This window comes from Passer domesticus, chromosome 3 (genome assembly GCF_036417665.1).
Source record: "Passer domesticus isolate bPasDom1 chromosome 3, bPasDom1.hap1, whole genome shotgun sequence".
Classification (NCBI taxonomy): Eukaryota; Metazoa; Chordata; class Aves; order Passeriformes; family Passeridae; genus Passer; species Passer domesticus.
In genome coordinates, this window is record NC_087476.1 from 57,185,691 (window position 1) to 57,200,395 (window position 14,705).

A 14,705-nucleotide genomic window follows, 5' to 3' on the forward strand; every position below is an offset into this window, starting at 1 on the left:
TCCAGACAGTAAGACAAGGGGGACGAAACACCTCACCCATAAACTGTTTGCTCCTCTCAGTAACAGGAAACATCATGTTCTGTCAGCTACAGTAGCTTTTACTTAGTGAAAATAATTATATCAATTCCACTGTGTCTCTTCAGCTTTAAGTCCAGATCAGTTTGGCAAGTTTTAATTTAGTAGTCATGTGCCAAACATTGCATACATGATCATCAATCTATAAGCCTATTCCTTTTTTAGCTTTTCCCCTTTTCCCAATCACTGTGACAAATAAATACAAAAAAAGCCTTTTGCTGAGAAGTGCTGACAAAAGCTGCTTTCAGGAAACAGTTATCTACTCACATTAAAGGACACACAGCAGATGTGTACCAGGTAAATAAATACTGGCAATCTGCTGTCTCGTGAAGGAATTCAGGGATGCCTTCCTTCTCTTCTGGATTGCAGTGGAAGAAAATGGTTGAAGACACAAACTTTGATTTATCTTTACCACATCTGGAGTCAGATGAAAATATGACATCCAAATCATCATCTACAATGTGAAGAAAATATAGTTTACTTCCTTGAGAACAGTCTGTAAACACTAGACCCTGGAAAAAAAAGTAGTTAGCTAAAGAAAATCATTGCTTCTGTAGTACCACAGATGAAAACAGGAGATGAAAGTCTTCCAATTTCAAGTCTTTCAGTCTTCAAGTGTCAAGCCCTAACCCCAATTAAAGCCGTATTTGCAACTGAGCTTACACAGAAAGGATGGGGGTAAATCTAAATTATGCTAGACAGACTTTGGAAAGCTTTACAGAAATGGATTAGCATAATTGTCAACCAAGAACCATTTTCTGATGAAGCAATTCACAGAGTATCAAGCAATTCTGTTTGGTACATGAGCATGTACTTACCATCAACATAATATTTGGCATTTCTGGCAGAACCAACTCTCCGAACGCGCCGTTCATTGGTTTTCACCTGGCAGATGTTTGCTCCAAAGCATTCTGGGGAACTTGAGTTTGTTATACCAGAAAGTTGAATTTGATACACATATTTATCACCATTTGTCCGTACATCACCAGAAGCTGTGTACAACCTGAGGAAACAGAGGAAAAATCTATTCTTAAGCCTAAACTCAAAGGTTGGGGTTATTCCCAAGACATAAGACTGGCAACAGTGGTAGATGCTATCAATGGTTGATTCCAGAGCAAGCTGAGTGATCGATTCAGCAACCAGAAAAGATGCAGGACTGTGGCTTCCTCCCCAAAGTAGAAATAACAAGCACAGAAAACTGATTTTTCCAGCTATACTGCCTTCAATGTGTGAGTGAACATGTAAATACATTCCTTCAGAGGTTTAAGATAGTATGAAGACAAAAGCACAATTCAGCAGCTCATAACACACTACTGACTGCAAGAACCACCTGGTGTGCTCTGCAGCTATGATAAATGGCACAGTTTAGCCATCTTCTCCAGAAAGGTAACTACTTCTACCATTCTGTTGTTTTGGGGTTTGGTTTGGGTTTTTTTTTTACTCACTTGGAATAAACATCCCCTAAAGAAAAGTTTTTCCCAGTTGCAGGATTAATGACTGTTCCATTCACCACCTCTACCTCCTGCTGCTTCACAGCACAAGCTGCACGTGTGTCCCACGTGATGTAGTAAGCGCAGTTTTCTTCATCAAACCTACCAAATAAAAGATAAAGCTGATGATTCCAGGAAAGAGTAACAAGTTTTTAGCATCTTGAGAAAAGGAAAAGACAACTGCTAACACACATGTGACAATGGCCTGCCTACGTATCACACCTAGAGTAAGCTAAAATAGTCGAGCAGCACTCAAAAAAAGCTACCTGAAGAATTACGTTGGATTTTTCTGCAGTTTTGTGATTTTAGAAGACTTGGCTGCACCTGAACTTCCTACTGAAAATTCCAGAATTCCCACAGTGTATCAAAGGGTTTTATTGATGCATTTTAGCTAGCAAACACATCAGGCTGCTTTTCTGCAGCATGTTAAACCTGCCTTTTATTTAAGCAGGACAAGAGGTATAAGCTAGTGTCCTGGTTCTGGCCACAACAGGGTAGTATTTTTGCAGTAGCCAGGAAGGACCATGGCCAGGACCCAGAGGTTATTCTATACCAGCTCACATCATTGCTAGGGACAGGAGGAAGGACATCTTTTCTAGGGAGAAGGGGTCCTTCCTGTACCAGTACAGCATGGCAGAGGGACCCCAGTCATCTATCATTGTCTTGTTTGAATCATTCAGCTCCTTCTTGTATCCTCTGTCCCTGGTATCATTGCTGGTACTGTTTCTTTGCTTGTCTCGTTTGTTTTCAGTAAATTATTGTTATCTCAACCCATGATTTGTGCCTCTTGGGTCTCCATGGCTCCTCTCCAGCCCTCGGAAGGGGAAAGGGGGGAACAAGCAGTGTGTAGTGTCAGTGGGAGCACTGAGACCATTCCTAAACCATGACTGCTAGTCAGATTTGCTGCCTAGTTCTTTGACTCACACAGAGCCTTTTGTTCAGTTTTCCAATTCTGCAAGCAATATAGTGTTAATAATATCAAGACAAAGCAAAAAGTCCTCAAGCTTTCTTAGTATTTGTGATCATGCATATATACCTTATTTTAGAGAGCTTCTGGTTAAATACACTGTATTGAGGCAGAAATAAACCATGTTTTATTAGCTCAATCACTTACCTGCAGAAAATGTTCTTTAATACACAGATTTTGAACAGAGTTAAGAGTGTACAATGACATTGACTACTGACACTGAAAACAACAGCATCTGAGCCACTGCCAGATCTAATTCAGAAGCAGAATGCTTTTTTTTTTCCCAGAAATTTTAGGATAAATACAAAATATGATGTTTATGAAAATGAACAACTGCACAGACTCCAAAGATCCTATGTTGTGCAAGTACAGACCATGGATTATTTTAGGGACTGTCCAACAGAGCAAAGAGTTCCTGTCCTTAGATTTAACAGTTTACTGGAGAGGTACAAAAGAATCAGCTGTCAAGATCAGTGGTATGTACATTTATTACTCACCTCTGCAGCATGGGCATGCCAACTGTTCTTGCACATTTCAGTTCTATAATTGTTGTTACTTTCTTATTTTTCCTACATTCTTGCCAACTGGAATAACTAATATACACTGTATCACCTAGGAGAAACAAAAAGGTGACAAAAGGTTTTTGTAAGCAGCTGTCAGAAGCTTCCTTTGCTCCTTTGCCCTCTCACAACTATAGAATCACAGACTGGCTGAGGTTGGAAGGGATCCCTGGAGGTCATCTGGTTCAAACCCCCTGCTCAAGTGGGGTCATGTGGGCCAGCTGTCCAGGACTATGTCCAGACAGACTCTGAATACCTCCAAGGTAGGAAACTCCACAATCTCCTTAGACAACCTGTGCCAGTGTTTGGGTATCCTGACTGTAATAAAAGGATTTCTTGATATTCAGATAGATAATTAATTTCTTAAAGCTTTAATGACAACACTGTTTTTTTGCTTCAATGTTTTCTCATGCCTTAAATGTCACATTCTGTTTTCATTTTTAAACAGAAGATTCACTGATAAAAATATTTCAAAATAAAGGCTTCAGTATAATTCAAAAACTACTACAGCCAAGCTGTAAGATTTAAACCTTTAGTCTCTAGCTCTCCACAGGAAGAAAAAGTAACTCTACCTGTCACATTCAGCTTCTGTGTATGAACAAGTCCAAGAACTTGAACATCTCCATTGTAGCTTTTCCTGCAAATACTGGCTCTTTCAGGGCAGCCTGTGGGTCCCTCATGTACCCTCTGACAGAGGTTCACATAGTACCTATACAGGACATGGAAGACAAAACTTCTTTAAAATTCATTTAGGCTAAACTGAAGACGTGATACACAAACTTTAGAATCTTTGTGGGGAGCTAGACAGGTTGCAAGAAACTAAATCTTAAATTAGCTGACAGACTAAAGCATGTACTAAGGTTTGACAGATTACTTCTAACTATCATTTTCAAGTAAAAGCGTGTGCAAAAAATAAAATTGCTCATTTACCAGATTAGGTCACTAGTTAATTTTGACCTAGGTCCAGACTAGAAATTGGAAGGGAGTCAAGAAATATCCTGAAGTTTTTTCATTTATAAAAGTTATAGTACTACCCTACATTCAGCATCTCCTCAGAGTTATGCCAGCTCCGACACATTAGAGCAGTGAACTGTTTTACTATCCCACAGCTTATCATAAGTTTAGAATTAGATGCTGTCATCCTTGCCCAGTTCATTTCTATTTCCTAGCTGGAGGAGGGAGGCTGGAGAGGTTGATGACTTCCTGACATCCATATTTTCCACTACACTAATACATCAAGGAATATGGGTGAAAAGCCCCAGTAAAACATCAGAAAATAAGTTATACATTTGGGTCAAAAGAAAGCAACTAAGTAATTAAGACTTTACTTCAACAAAATTAAGAATAAAAAAAATAGCATTGAAACAACAAAATTACATTTTTAAGATAGCAGTTTAAATATTAAGTTTTTAAATAGCTTTTATTTTAGATGTATTTGTCCTTTAAAAAGGGTTACCAATAGAGGAAAAGAGTGAGAATGAACAATGTGATGACTCAGTCCCTTCAGATAAAATGGATTCTTTTCTCGGGTTTAAATTTATATGAAGTGTTAAGCACTGACAGTTTTAAGACACTGAGCAGGCACTAAACAGAAATTCTATGTCACATTACAACTGTACTGATAATTAAGCTGCTTCCTGTGAGTTGCTTATTACTCACGAGTTCCCATTGTGGAAAAAGATCCATGATCCTGTCAGCGAAGAGAGCATTCTCAAGTCATATGTTCTGTGTTTTTGGACAAACTTGCACTCCATTTTCTTGGGAGGACAAACAGCTTGAGTCTTCCATTCAAATGTCACAGCACAACCAAGAGTCTCACTGAGAAGGTATGGGCTCCCAACACCAGCATTTTCATCACATGTAAAGATAATGGTAGATTCCCTTCTTGCAGTTGCTGTAAGGGGAAAGGTTAAAAAAGTGTATTTCACAGGAGGCTTGCAGGCATGTATGGATTTTAGTACAGATAAATCTCTGTGTTAGCTAACATCCTTGTACATAAAGTATATGAAGTACTTACAGCTACTACAGAACCCCCACTTTTCATCTCCCTGGTAGTTTTCAGTTGTAGCACACCATGGCTCATTCTTCCCTTCTGTAATGCATTCCTTATAGGTCTTCCCTTTGTACTTGAAGGGGAACACACAGAGCTCTCCCTTTTCAGTCACTGAGAAGGAAAGGTATAACCTCATAACTACACACAGCAGAATAGAGGTGTATCCATATTGAGAACCTTATTCAAAGCCTGTACTTCAATACTAAAGAAAGGTCAGTGGCAGACAACAGAAATACTGAGACACTGAATTTAAACCCAATTAGAAAGCCAGATGTAGCATACATCTACATAGCTACAATCATCCCTACAGAAAAGTTGTGCTGTCTCTTCCAGGGAGATAAATGTTGATGCTGCAGATTTGTATGGAACTTGTGATTTAGCAAAACTGCATGTTTCTATTACTGTATTTAAAATCTAGGTTGCTTCCTCCTGTCACAACAAAACCTCCTGTTTTAAGGGGAAAATATCCTGACAAGTTTTGAACATAAAGAATGGGCCTGCTTCAATCTCACCTGGAGGGCACCGATCACCTCCTGTATATTGCAAGATGACTGTTTCATCCTGGTGGCTATAGTCCAGTCTCATTTCCTTTATGTTTCCAAAAGATGACACACCATTTTTAGATGTCAGACACACTGCCCCATCTCTGCATTTTCCCTGGGGCAAGCCCACACTGCACACACCAATGTGGTAATTGTCGGATCCAGAAAACACCTGTGTAGACAATCAGAAGCATCACAGCAAGTCTAGAATCAGTACTTACAAAATCACACAAGTGCTTCATAAAACCAAGTCTCAGGCAGCATTTGCATAATGCAGGAGGAAGAGAGAACTAATTTTGCAAGTCTGGCCTTCCTTAATATGACAACACTGCAGATAAAGCACACAGGACCACAGATAAAATATGTTCAGCAGATCTGCTTTCTTATCCAAAATTCTGTCAAAATGTGAAGATTTCTCATTCCTTTACCCATCACTGTGTAACTTCACTCTCAAAATAACATTAACTTCACTCTCAAAAATATTAAAGTGTTATACTCTCTAATATTATTCCCTCTGTCAGAAACCAAACAAGTATCAATACTGACCACAGCACACTTCAGCCTTTTCTCACACTGAATGCTTAGAAGAAACCCTTCCTGCAGTTTTAAAATGCTGATAGCAATAGGCTATTATAAATAAAAAAATAAATAAATGTCACACCATAAAAAGGCGTTACCTCAAATGATCTTCCAGAAAGGCTGGACAGGTTAAACGTATAGTGTAGCTGTTCATCAATCACAGAGCAGCCTAAAGTTTTCACTTTATCAGGACACACAAGTGGAGTTTCCCACTCAAACACAAATGTGCAGTCAATTTTCCTTATCATCTTTGGCTTACCCTGTTAGCAAAGAACACAGGAAGACACATTTAACTTTTGGAGAGTTGGTTGTTGTCTCTGCACTTTCCCCCTTCCCCAGTAGTTAATCTCAGTTATTACCATGGCTAGACTTCATCAGTTGTAGGACAAACACCATATTATAACCAGTAACAAAGAAACTTTCAAGGGAAGTGCATTCTACCTAGCTCCACAAAACAGTCAAGGTACACAAGCTTTCATGTTAATTAGGGTTGAGATTTTGATGTTCAGCACAGTTGCAACCAGCAATAGTGTGAGGGCTGTGCTTCTTGATGGCAGAGTGTTAAGAAATTTCACTGAGTTAAGGTGAGAGAGAATACTGTTTACTTTATCATATTTTAAACTGAAGTATTAGTATGTGTAATATTCAGAGCTGCCTCAAATTTCAGCTCATGCCCTGTGCTGATGGAAAGTGGTTTCATGATCTTCAGCACACTCTAGTTTGACAAATATATTTAAGTGCTTCTCTACAGTTTGTTGAAGCATTAAAAAAATTCAAGAAGTGTTAAATTCTCATCACCACAGAAATTCAATTTAGTGTCTGAGTGTTGACATAAAATAAAAATATAAGCAGCTAATTGCAAATTTTTTAAGGTCTGTGTGATTATAGAAAAGGTTACAGCATAGGAGGAACACTTCACAGTAATACCTGTATAGTTACACTGCTTCTTGTGTTAGCTTGAGGTACAAGTACAAACTTTAGGATCTAAATGAGGTGCAATACAGCATTAAGTTTAATGTCAGCAATAAGTTATCATTACATTACTTCTGTGGAATCTGATGCTTGAAATCATCAGAACCTGTTACTCTCAAGCTTAAAGTTCATGCACTCAATAAAATTCTGGCCAGTCAAGAGAACAAATACGATATTTCTTCTTGAAGAAAGTCCATCCATACATTATAGAAAGAAATCCTTGACTTAGTTTTAAGCAAAGCTAACACTGGTTACTACCCACTTTCCATTATGCTCCAATAGCAACCTAAGTTTAATAGATGTCTTACCAGACTAGTTCCTTGGCCACAGTGAAATGCAATAACAGAAGTATAGTTCAATCCATTGTTTATCTGACAAGGAGTAGTGCTGTTGTAGGTGATGTAAACTTCATTTCCTGCCTTATTGAACTGGGGAGGTTCAGTAACACGACCAATATCCTACACAGCAAAAATATGTATTAATAGAATTACAGGATACACCTAGATTCCACATCAGCCCAGAGATTCAGATCAATTCAGATTCATCTATTTGGTTTACACGAGAGCACAACTACTGCTCTTCCAAAAAATTCATTTTATAGTCAAAGAAAAGCCATTACATTTCAATCCTAACAAAACACAAGTCGAGCAATTCAAAACAGTTTTAACCAAGTCTGACAAAAGCCAAGGAGTTTCTGCCTCTTAGAGGTAGATTCTTCTTTACATCAATGTGCCAAATTACCAACACATCACTTAAAAATAGCATTAACCATGGAATAAGATCACTAGATGACTACGGAAATTCATGGAAAACAATCACAGCTTTTTAGGTCTATATTCTAGAGCTTGTAAACAAGTCCTCAAAAGAAAAAACATAGATCTCTCAAGGTAATGACACAGACAAGTCAGTCAATCCTCTGTAACAGGCTTGCTATTTATGTAGCTATCAAATTCTTATATAAATCATCTAAGTGCATTTTGAAGCATACCAGCATCTAGACTGCTTCCAGTTACAACAGGCTATCACAAGATCAATTAAGCCACAGAATGTCTAGGACATTCTACTTCCCAGTGTCCATATTTGGCACAAAAATTCTTTTACACTACATGAAAAAAAAATCTCTGTAGCAATTTTTAGATTTATCACTGTATTCAATCTTCTGACATCCAAAAATGACCACTGGGGTTCAGTACAGGAAAATACTTCTTCATAGGGAAAAGCAATAAAAGGAAACTTTGCAGAGGAGATTTTGGTTCTGCATTCCCTTTCTTTAATCCACTGTCAAGCCTCTGGTTCAAATCAGGTCTCTAGGCAGGGATAGTATATTAAACTATTAAGGAAATGCACATTTCAGTGATTCTTGGCATAGTACTTACTATTGGTGATTCATTAACAGGAACCATGCAAACAGCTGCTCCAGGTGGGCAATTGACATCTTTGATAGGATTGAGAGGCTCACAGATGTTAATGTAGAAGTCTGGAGAAACATCTGTAATATCTTCATCCACAAATGCCTCATAATACCCAGTGCGATGGATCAGAGGAGACAGGTCAATAATGGAACTGTCATTCATTACTGAGCACTTCACCTGCAAGAAGGTACATTTATTGCTCTTATTCTTTTATTACTTGCTTTGATTAATTGACAAACATCCTTCTTGGGGCCAGAAGCATGGCTACATTTAAAAGTTTCAAATATAAGTAAAAGGAGCATTTGTTATAATTTTTGCTTGTCTATAGATACTAAGCACCTACAAGCAGCATATGAAAAACCTTGATCATTTAAACATTCTTATGGAATGGAGTCCCTATCAGAACAATACCAAGACAAAGCTCCAGCATACGTAGTCACTATGACTTCCTCAGATCAGGCCCCATGCCTTCCTCCCCTCCACCACCTCCAACAAACAAGCCTGGTTACATTATAACAATGTAAAGTTAGTGTTTTGCAAGTTGATGGCTTGAGTACTACCTTTCTTCAGAATCAATTTCACACACGATTAACATGCCTAAACCTACTGAGAGCCTATGAGGAATTTGAGAAATCCATTCTTCTTTAGTTACTGGAAAAGAAGCAACTAACAAACTTACCATTAAATTTCAGGACAAATAATCATTGTCACTGTCTAGCTATCATCACACTGAAATAGCTTGGGTCACTATGAAAAAAAGTGATCAGAAGAAACCTTTCCCTCAAGGAATTTAAAATATACTGCTATTATATCTAACCCCCCTCAAAAATTTGAAGTCCCATGAGTGTTTTCTGCAGGAGTAATTTGTACCTCTTCTTCACAAGCCAAGGAAGTATGCCAAGAGAAGTAACTAGTGCATGTCTGCTCATCAAAAGACACAAAAACAGGCCGGCTCTCATCTCCAGCATCAGACTTGCATACAAAGCTAAAATAGCTTTTATGCTTCAGTGCAGGGTCTGCAGGACAAGGATCTCCATCTTCATAGACAAGCTTTAACACCTGATCTTCATAACTTAAAGTTTTACTCTGCTTTCCAGCATTAACTGGTTTTCGGCCACTTGTGATGCAGACAGCTAAAATGGAAAAAAGAAAAATTAAGAAAACAGATCAAGTCTGATGCAACTGCCCTCAAAAATTGCACCATACAACATAAGCAGCAGGAACCTTAAGATTTTTGCTTCACTTTAATTTTCCTAAGTAAGAATGGCTTTGCCACAGCATCTGGAGTTGCCGTTAAACTGAGCTGAACTGCACCAATACAAAGACCAAATATTGCCTTTATTGCTTCATCAACCAGCTGAACGTACTACACCTATACATGCTTAAGCAGCCACAGAGCAGTGTTTGCTTATCACTTCTCTGGAAACCAAGCAATTAACACAAAATGTCAGAGAGATCACATATAATTTTATTAAGATGCCTCTTAAAAACCAAATCAATCCAATATTTTCTTCTAACTCCACAAAAGTAATTTTCACGACAAGAAATACTCCTATTTTAATATCTAAGATACTTAAGTATTATTTCATATTCAATTTGACAGAAGACCTAGTAATTCAACCTGCAATTGAGCAGCTATAAAACCAGTTAATTAAGCAGAAAGTTAACTCCTACTGATGTTTCAGAAGCACCCAGAACAAAACAGAAAGCTAGAAAGAGGATTGGCAATGGTTTAAAGTGCAGACACAAAGCCCAGTGCGGATGTTTTACAGCAATGCAGCACTATGAAGTTCATTCTAGCTGGAAGATTGTAATGTCTCCATTTTCACAGCACTGAAGACATGCAGTAGAGACAACTACATTCCTGCCCTCATGTCCGTTCACTAGAAACTAAAGGGACTGGGACCTGAAGCGAGCCCATGTGAATGGTGTTAGGTAAAAACATATGGCCTCGTTTCCTAAAACAGCTTTAGGTTCTTTTCCTAGTCAGTAAAGCCACCAGCTGCTCCCTTCACTCCTTCTGCATTTGGTAAAACATTACATTTTACAGTAAACTTGAGCATAAGCATTTCTTTTGGTTATCCTATAGTCAATGATTACAGTACAAGAGGATAAGTTGCTTACCAGCTCCATTAGCACATGAACTTTTAACTTCAGCACAAACATTCAACTCAATTATTCTGCTGTGTGAATCACTGATGGTATAGCCAGACTCTCGCTTTAAAGATGTCAGATCAAAGAGGTGGCCTATAGAGAGGTCAAGGAACAATTTAATTTCATATTCAGGTTCAAAATCAAGACATTTCTTTGTATTATAAGCTTTCAGTAACTTAATTTAGTAGGAAGGTTAACCAGACCCTATTTGCCTGCTAGCTTAGAAAGGCAAACAGTTACTTATTCACATTAACAGAGGAAAAACTAGTTTTGAACTATCAACTATTTCTGTTCCAAGCAACACTGCAGTACAAGAGATTTCTACCATCACTAAGCTTATTAGTTAGTCACTATCCAGAGGATGTGTCACACTGCCCTTTATTAGTAAAGTCCCTCAAGACCACAAACACAGCAGTGCTGCTTCCAGTAGCCTCTTCCACATACAAAATCCTGAGGCCTCCTCCTTACCTGTTGCAGGATTGGTTACTCGACAGTCATTTTGCACATTGCTTTTAAGAGGACATGCAGCAGCAGTGAACCATAAGAAGGTATATTCACAATCTTCAATGGCAGTTATAAGTTCTGGCTTTGATTCCTAAACAGAAAAAAGTGGAGAGAGCAACATCTCAATAGAGTGATAGTGTAAGATTCCATGCTAACAGGTTTATCCCTACAGCCTGAAGGTGACCTCAGTTCAAACACCAGTCCTAAAACCTGAGAGATTATCATAGTCCAGTGAATTAATCCAAGGACAGAGTATTTAACTGTGATTATTTCAAATACACAACAGTACAGAATCATTATCAGGAGAAATAAAATTAATGACAGGAGAGCTAAAGGTAGCCTAGGGTAATAGAAAATCCAAAAGGCAATTCAAATCTCATCAAATGGAAGAGTACTTAATGGCAAGGCATACAGATGTGCAAGAGTTAAGAGCTACACAGCCAACAGCATTATTTACTACTTGAAACGCTTCCCAACCTGCACTACATTTATCTTCAAGATGTAAGCAGATGATGTGAAGCTATTACAGATGACAAAATTTGTTCTAACAGAGTGTACAAAACAACCTCTTAAAAACTGCTCAGCATCTAAAATTCAAGTACTGTAAGTCCTTCTGCTCGCATGAACACAAAATCCCAGTAGCAGGAACCCACTCACAATTCTGTTTTCATCACACTTGAGGCGCAATATTGTTGTTCTCTTCCGAGTTTTATCTGGACACTGATCTCCATTAATGTATTTCAGGATAAAAGTGACATTTTCCCAACGAGGACCATCAGCCACTTCCCCAAGACTGGTACATTTTGTACCCTCAATGAGGGAGGCAGCAGCATCAGAAGGGCAGGAACCTATACAGATAAACAAAAACTGCATTATTACTCCAAATGTTAGTAAGGTGTACTTGCCTGGAATAAAAGTCCACTACTCTACTTTCAGGTATATCATGGCTGATCCATCTCCAAGCTACTGTCCAAACCATACTCATTGGGGTGCATTTTCCCCAAAAAACGCAACTAGCAGCAATTGTCTCACTTCACTTAAGATCATGCAAAAACTAGTGGCAGCTGCCACAGGGGGAGTAGACTACTACAGAGTGGAAGGCTGCAGTCTGGCCTTGCACTGCACAAAATACAGTCATTCAGAAGATGTCATAGGGAAATTCTGAACTGATTATTTTAATTTTTAAGAGCTATAGCAAACTTTGGATAAGGACTGAAGAGCTAGGATGCCAAAGCTATCAAGAGAAGAGCTGCTAGTGAATCTCACCCACTAAACAGATGGAAATCAGGCTCACAATCTACCTTTCCCTCTGGTGCTAAAATCACACCACTGTCTCCGCATACTTTGCTTTGTGATTTATTTCACTCAGAACAGCCACCAGCAGTACTGTCCTACCACTTGCCTTCCCTAGCTGTAGGAAGAATACATTTGTATTTTGCACTTACGTGTAGCACTATAGGGTACTAAGGGCCTGCAGACATTAATGTAGTATTTCTGGGTAGTAGCAGATATAGCAATGGCCTCCCAGTTCTCTCTGTGTCGCGTCAGGGACGAGAAGTCATAGAAATTTCCTTCGTCATCTCTGGACAAAAGATTAAAGGGATGTAAAATAATTAAGCACTTTAAAATTGCAATTCTTAAGTTACCACAGTAATTTCAACCTGGTAACTCAAAGCAGAGTATTACACTGGAAAAGAAGTCTGCATCAGAATGCAGTGCTCCCCAGAAACTTCAAATTCAGTAGAGGGATATCACTGCACCAGCTATCCCCACAGAACCTGTCCACATGCACACATCTCTCAGCCAATGCAAGAGTAATTCCAACTTTTAATTCAAGCATGTTGGCTTTCAGTGCATGGCAAGCATACACACAGTTACAGTACACTGTTTTACCTTAGGGTACAGACCTATAATGAGGCCAGATGTCCAAATTTTGGGCCAAATATTAGCCACCTCTGACCCCACCTCCAATCTTAATGAGCTAATACTTGGTTATGACTGATACAAATGACATTTTTCCTGAAGCACTGTTTGGTGGAAGTTCCAAACAGACACTTGTAGCCTTATTTAAATTAGATGCTGTTACATAACTAGACACTTGCAATGACCTAACATACTCAGCATTCAACCACCAATAAATACACATCAAACAGCTCCCTTCTATTATTCCCCAGAAGAATCTCAAAGTTGTGGTTTTTTTCCCAATTAAATTATTTTTCAGAAGCACAAACTGCAAAAGTTATTCAAAATATTATGCATTGGCATTGAATGCTACATTAGCTGGACAAAACACAATAGCTAAAGGGGCAGGGTTGCACTGAATTGCAAGAAGGCTGTATTTGTCTCTCTCAACATACAGTTCCATTTTAATTTTGTGAAAACAACTTACTTGTAGGAGCACTCAGTAGATTTAACAGGTGGGCAAGCATACTGAGTATGCCATTCAAACATGTAGGTGCAGTCTGGAGTTTCCTTCAAAAATACAGGCTGAAAGAACACAGGAAGAAATTAATTTGCTTTCTCATTTAGACACATGGAAACAACCAAATGCCTCAGTCATGCTTCAGGAAAATCCAAGAACACACATATTGTCTTAGAGCCACACTCTTCCTCTGACCAGCTAAGCATGGCTTCTCCCAAATCTGAGTTTATTCATATGCACACTTTTGATAAAAGGGCAGCCATTAGTAATTGCTGCCTCCCCCAGGAAATAAGAAGAGAAAAAGTAATTCTATACACAATTGATTAAGAACAGTAAGGGAAGCGCAAATCAGATCCCAAAAGCAAGTAATCACATTATTTTAGTCTGGCCATGAAACAAATGCTTTCCTGCACATTCAACCTTCTACCTTTTATTTCATACAAAGAAACGACTGTTATTTATGGAAGAACATCCCTTCCCAACTTCTCCAAGAGCTTTGGTAATGACAGACGTCCCTTAAAGGAACAATACCCACTGATCTTCCTGAACAATGATAAAGGTACCATCCATAAACAGGAGATTCAAAACATTCTTCATCTTTTTGTCCCCTCACAGGACCTTTGAATCGCTTGTCTAATCTGTAAGTGATTAGGCATGTTCATGTTCTTCACCCTAACCTTCCATACATTAAAAAAGAGTAATTCTGGAAGACCGTATGTACAGGAAGCACAGTTTTGAAACTAACCTCAGATGAAGTCTTGTCACAATAGAATAATATAGCAGTTGATCGTTCATATATTTTATGACATTTTTCCCCACTGGTGTAATTAATCATTATTAGACCATTTTTGAAAGTCAGTTTGTCTGTACGTAAGCCTAGAAGCAAAGAGTTGAGAAAAGTCAACAGCTACAGTAAACACACAACTGCAGTAATGCCTCTGACAGGGTCACATAAACAGCAATAAAATGCACAAG

At 38.5% G+C, this 14,705-nt stretch overlaps 1 protein-coding gene across 1 annotated transcript in view; it reads right to left on the reverse strand.

Annotated features, from left to right (window-relative positions):
* Nucleotides 1–14,705, reverse strand: part of IGF2R (insulin like growth factor 2 receptor) — a 55,368-nt gene that overhangs the window by 3,276 nt on the left and 37,387 nt on the right. Inside the window, exons 28-45 of the mRNA XM_064413265.1 lie at nt 14,476–14,606; nt 13,698–13,795; nt 12,754–12,890; nt 11,966–12,156; nt 11,273–11,399; nt 10,775–10,897; nt 9,521–9,783; nt 8,615–8,827; nt 7,547–7,696; nt 6,365–6,526; nt 5,658–5,859; nt 5,110–5,256; nt 4,752–4,986; nt 3,665–3,801; nt 3,030–3,144; nt 1,521–1,667; nt 894–1,078; nt 343–529 (exon numbers count right to left, since the gene is read on the reverse strand). Of these exons, the coding sequence (XP_064269335.1) occupies nt 343–529; nt 894–1,078; nt 1,521–1,667; nt 3,030–3,144; nt 3,665–3,801; nt 4,752–4,986; nt 5,110–5,256; nt 5,658–5,859; nt 6,365–6,526; nt 7,547–7,696; nt 8,615–8,827; nt 9,521–9,783; nt 10,775–10,897; nt 11,273–11,399; nt 11,966–12,156; nt 12,754–12,890; nt 13,698–13,795; nt 14,476–14,606 (2,950 nt within the window). The remainder of the gene's footprint in view (nt 1–342; nt 530–893; nt 1,079–1,520; nt 1,668–3,029; nt 3,145–3,664; nt 3,802–4,751; nt 4,987–5,109; nt 5,257–5,657; nt 5,860–6,364; nt 6,527–7,546; nt 7,697–8,614; nt 8,828–9,520; nt 9,784–10,774; nt 10,898–11,272; nt 11,400–11,965; nt 12,157–12,753; nt 12,891–13,697; nt 13,796–14,475; nt 14,607–14,705) is intronic.